Here is a 5691-nt window from a genome sequence, read left to right as displayed (position 1 = left end):
CTCACTTTGTAGACCAGGCTGGCCTCGAACTCAGAAATCCGCCTGCCTCTGCCTCCCGAGTGCTGGGATTAAAGGCGTGCGCCACCACGCCCGGCTCGGGAGGTCCATTCTTAACAAAAGAAAAGTATACAAATAAATAGACATACACCAATCCATCAAGAGACAATTCTGCACTCTATCTGGGAGGCCAACCTTGATAGTTTCTGAGGGAGAGGAGCTGGCTAGGTGGCTCAGCAGATAAGAGCACTTGTTTTTTAGTATGACCTGGGTTTGATTCCCACCACCACTCATATGAAGGCTCACAACTGTGCATAACCACACTTCCAAGGGATCCAGATCTGACCTCCATAGACACCAGGCCTGCTCATCCATTCAGGCAAAACAGTCCTACCCATTAAAGAAAAGAAAAAATAAATAAATCTCATACACATAAAAATTAATTTTTTTTCAAGACAATATTTTTCTGTGTAGCCCTGGCTGTCCTGGTACTTGTTCTGTAGACCAGGCTGGCATGGAACTCAGAGTTACCTGCCCCTGCCTCCTGAATCCTGGGATTAAAAGTGTGCACAACCACAAGTGACTGACAGTGGGTCCTCCTTAGTAATAAAACCACAGTGCTGTGAGAAGATTAGAACTGAGCGAGATGCCGGATACTCAGAAAGCTAAAAGGACCCAAAGCTCCAGGCTAGACTGGGCTACAGAGTCCATTCAAGCCCTGCCTAAGCAATTAATAAGATCCTATCTCAAAAATATCAGAAGATACATTTCATTGGTACAACACCAACCATGCTGCATGCCCTGGATTCAGTCCCCAGCCAGCTTCTACCCCTTCCTTCCTGCCGCCACACACACATACACACATCTCTCTCTCTCTCTCTGTCTCTCCCCTCTCTCTTTCACACACACACACATCTCTCTCACACACATACCTTTCTCTCTCTCTCTCTCTCTCTCTCACACACACACACACACAGAGTAGTCAGATGAATCTGAGTGTGGTAATGTGCCAGTCAGTGCCTGCAATGCCAGTTACCTGGAACTGTCAGTTCAAATCCATCCTACTATATTAAGGCTAGCCTGTGCTACAGAATGAGACCTTTTTTAAAAGAACAAAAACAAAAAGAGTAAAAAAATAAAAAGAGCCTGTGATTTAGGTCTGTGGCAGAGTACTTGCCCCGTATGCCTAAAGTCCTGGGCTAAATCTCTGGTACCACAGAATGAAAGCCTTTAAAAACATTATGAATTACAAACCATTACCATTAATCTTGTTTTTATGGAAGAAGAAAGCCATTGCCAGCATTAACTCAGAACCTACATCAGAGGGCGGCAGCTTCCTTTTCTTTTTTTAGTGGTTTCATCTACACCATTTATGGTAGTTTTAAGGAAGTAGGGCATGTCCTCAGAACTAACAAAAAAACAAGGAAGCTAATTTTTACCAAAGTGATAAATTGTTTGGGGAACTCCATTAGGAGAGATGAAGCAATTTGATCAAAGGTTAATTGTACCAGAGCATCTGACCTCATTTTACAGTCATTTTGACAAATAAACACAAACAGCACTTTTGCTAGAATTGCTAAAATGGAGGTTTTTGAACCTAGTTAAGTAACCACAGGGCACATTGGCTTCTCAGAAGGTCTATGACCTAATGCCAGTTCCCAAAGCAAACAAACAGTACCCTACAGTCATGTCGACCAGAGGCCAGGCCCTCCAAGAGCTCAATGGGATTCCAGTTTCATTTGTTTGGACTGCTGAGTCAGGAGGTGGGCACAGGGCAGAGCCAGAAGCAGTTACAACGTTGACTGTTTCTGTGAATTTTATTCTCTCTCTCTCTCTCTCTCTCTCTCTCTCTCTCTCTCTGTTGGTTGGTTTGAAATCTTGGGAAAGTACTGAACTGGAATTCTGTGTCTGAAGACAGGATTGGAAAAGTTTCCTGTGAGTGAGGCTCCTGCCTGCAGTCTGAGGAGGAATGCTCCCCACCCCAGCTGTGTTCAAGCTTAGAACTTCCCATTCCCTGCAGTCCAAGGCCTTAACTAATAGGGAAAAATGGTGAGGGAGGGAGGGTGAGTCACCACACAGCCAGAGGGAAAGAGGCTGAAGTCTGCGAGGTCCTGGGTTCCCTCCCACCCCTAACCAGACTGGCTCAGCACACTGAGAGGCCACTAAGTGCAGACTTCTCAAGTAAGTAGCTTTAAAGGGCTTGTAGAACAGAAGCAAAAAACATATTAAGCATATTAAAAACATTAAAACATGTTAAAACATTGCTTTGAAAAAGTTTCCCTTAATCTCAGCACTCAGGAGGCAGAGGTGGAGGAAGGCAGATCTGTGAGTTCAAGGCCAGACTGATCTATACAATGAATTCTTGGCCAGCCAGGGCCACATAAGAAAACTCTGCCCCCCCCCCCAAACAACAACAACAAAACACATGTGTATTTTTTTGTGTATACTTGGTTGTCCATGTCCATATTTCCAGTACTTAGGCAGTGGGCAAGCAGGTGGATCAGGAATCTGAGGACAGACCTGATCTCCGAAAGAAACAAAAGTAAACTACCAGGGGGCATAGTGGCTCTCACCTGTAATCCCAGCAATTGGTGGAGATAGGAGGATATTGTTACAGGCTGGCCAGCATGATGACAGTCAGTCATCATAGCAGTCAGGAGACAGAGCCAGAATTGCTGGGAGCTGGGGGTCACCTTGAGCTACAGCCTTAAAACAACCAAGGGCTGTGGATATGGTTCAGCGGTAAAAGCATTACATGGCATCTGTAATGCGGCATATTTCCTCCCGACCTAACTGCATGCACACATAACCGCTGAACCCGGGGATATGTTTCTGAGTTGACACACATTAGGCACACATACCAGGATGGCAATAGCCTGTGGTCCACACTCTAGATTGCTTCATACTACCCACATTCTCTGGATTCGTGTTCCTAAGAAAACAACTGAACCTAGTTACTGCAGAGTCTCTGGGAGGTTATGATAAGAAACAGCTCCAGGTGTGTCTTGAGATATTTAAAGGGTGGGGCCCAAGCAGTAGCAGCTGGCCTTTAAGATATGTCTTATTCTAGGCCCAAATATGTAAACTTGCAAGGTTTGACAATCATTTTTTTCTGCCTCAAACAGGCCCAGGCTGGTCTCAGAACCCTCCTCCCCCACACTCTACACCTGCCTACCACCTTTTCCCTCGGAATCTCCCAACACCCAGCATAACTTAAGGCACTGAGTAGCAGTGTGAATTCATGCAGCAAAGAGAAGCTGGTAACACTGTGCAAGGCTGCTGTAGCTGTGCAAAACAGGCTTCTGTGGGCAAAGACCTAGATTTCTCGAGTCTTGTGTGAACAGGGGCACAGTCACTTCCTCATCCACCAAAAACTCAGAAAGGAGAAGTTCACGTTTGGGGTTAGGGTGGCCTTAACCGTTAGGCAGTCTGCCCTTATCTACTGGCTTCCTCCTTCTGGAGTAAGGGCTCTGCTGTAACAGCGACTCAAGACTGCCCTTAAGCATGTCCTGGGACAGGGAGAAAGAAAAGCAAGCATAAGGTGCGGGGAAGGGACGTTTAGGCTCTGGGATTGAGTTCCTGATCCCTGACCATGAGGCTATCCTAAAGGTGACAATGACACAGGACACACAAACAGTTCTGACATTCAGCACTTTATTCTTAGTAGTGAAACCACCTTTCATTAGGTGGAAAGGCATCGGGAATGGATGGGACCAGCGCCCATCTGAGGGGATTTTCCTGGAAATCAGGTGTTTCTCCGTGCAAATTTAGAGGAAACACCATCATGGAAGAACCGCCCCCCAGAGTGCAGCCAGCAATCACCAAGCCCATGCCAGGACCGCCTTAGGAGTTGCCAGACTGCTGGGACAGCAGGGTTTCTATGTCAGGTTCGATGTCGATGGTACGAAAGCGGCGGCTGTACCTGCGCACCGGAACACCGTCGGGGCCCACCAGGAACTTCTCAAAGTTCCAGGCAATGTCGTTGCGGCACACCGGAGACCAAATGATGTACTTGGGGTCGGTCATGAGCGCAGTGGGGTCGTCACTGGGTGTTGGCAAGGCATTCCGCAGGAAGGTAAAGAGCGGGTGCGCCTTCTCACCATTCACTTCGCACTTCTCAAACAATGTAAAATTGGGCTCGAACCCGCCACCAGGTCGAACATACTTGAGGGAATTCAGAATCTCTTCATTCTTGCCATTCTCCTAGGGAAGACAAAGGCATTTATTTAGGTGCTAGGATTTCGGAAAGAATGTACTTTTTAACTGCAAAACAGAGGTTTCCCGATGAGTCACCAGGAAGTTGCCCTCCTTGTATAACCGAGGATAGGCCTGCATTCCAGCTGTAGTACCAGAGGAGAAAGTAAGCGGTGTCCCGCCCCTGGGAGCCTAGAGCCCAAGGCCACCCATCTCGCCCCACATACCTGGTGTCCGAACTGATTGCACGGGAAACCGAGCACCACCAGACCACGAGGTCCCAGACGCTTCTGCAGATCGTTCATCTCCGTGTAGTCCCGGATCGTGGTGCCTCAGAGAGACGCGACATTCTCAATGAGCAGCACCTTGCCCCGCAGGGAGCCCAGGCTCACAGGCTCCCCGCCCGTCAGCGGGCGCGCGGAGAAGGCATACACGGTGGACTGTGCCGCCGCGGAGAGCCGAGCAGCACACATTCTGGAGACCTCGGGACTCAAAAGTGGAATCCGTACTAGCGCTAACAGAGCCCTGCACCTCCTTTTAACTGGAGGGTGCTGAGATCACGTGGCATCGCTTTCTTTCCGGCTGGCAGCCAGCTCTAAGTCTCAGGGTCCCGCCTTATCCGGCCTCTACCCTCCCCCCATCGACGGAGTGGGAAGAGGGTGCGGCCAAGCTAAAGCGCCTGGAGGTGCCTAGGGCGGGTCTGGTCTAGCTCAGGCAATGTAGCACTAGTCTGGTAGGAAGCTGCTTGCTTAGGCGGGGATCTTCCAGCTCTGTGTTACTCAACCTTAGTCTAGAGTCCCGCCTAGGAAGATGGCCTCTGGCAATAACAACGGCTTAAGCAGCTCACGCACAGCTCCCTTATATTGCATAACTTTACCCACACATGTTTCTAGTCATAAGATTATAGGGTTTTAAAAACATAAGTTTAATTACACTTATTGTTTAATGAAATCGAAGGAGCATGCATGTGGAGGCCAGGGTTGGTTCTCTCCTTCCACTGGGTGATAATTTGGGAATTGAACTCAGACGAGCTGCGTCGCATCAGGTGGCCAGTGTTTTGTTTCTGCGACAAGGTCTCTACAGAGCCCTGGCTCGCCTGGAACTCCAAGTTCATGTTTTCGTTTTGTTTTGTCTTGGGGGAAGGGGTGTCTCTATCTCATCAGTGTTTCTGTATGCAGTCTTGGCTGTACTAAGGCTTGTTCAGTAGCCCAGGCAGGCCTAGAACTCAAGACATCTACCGGCCTCTTTGCTTTCATCCCGAGTGCTGGTACTAAAGGCTTGTACCACCCATGCCTGACTTTTTTTTAGTAGCACTAACAGCGCTGTGAAAGGCAATTTCTTTTGGCTGTCTTTGTAAGGGTGGACAACAGTGGAGGACTCCCTGCTCCAGGCTCTAACCTAGCTTCTCTCAGAACTCTAACACGTGCTTCTAGTGGTCCTAGATTTCTGCCACCAGTGCAGTTTGGTCTTAGTCCAGAAAACCCAGCCTGTCATGTCCCC

General features: G+C 48.4%; 1 protein-coding gene across 1 annotated transcript; it reads right to left on the bottom strand.

Moving 5' to 3' along the window:
- Positions 1–3634: 3634 nt before the first annotated feature.
- Positions 3635–4725, bottom strand: Gpx1 (glutathione peroxidase 1). Its single transcript, XM_021172037.2, has 2 exons — positions 4419–4725; positions 3635–4200 (listed from the first exon to the last, which is right to left on the bottom strand). The coding sequence occupies exons 1-2, from the start codon at positions 4662–4664 to the stop codon at positions 3841–3843; spliced, it is 606 nt and encodes a 201-aa protein (XP_021027696.1). The 5' UTR covers positions 4665–4725; the 3' UTR covers positions 3635–3840.
- Between the last annotated feature and the right edge of the window lie 966 nt (positions 4726–5691).

The sequence above is a fragment of the Mus caroli genome, chromosome 9 (assembly GCF_900094665.2).
Source record: "Mus caroli chromosome 9, CAROLI_EIJ_v1.1, whole genome shotgun sequence".
In the NCBI taxonomy this organism is placed as follows: Eukaryota; Metazoa; Chordata; class Mammalia; order Rodentia; family Muridae; genus Mus; species Mus caroli.
The sequence above is the reverse complement of the archived record's forward strand: the minus strand, read 5'-3'. Positions and strand labels throughout refer to the sequence as shown.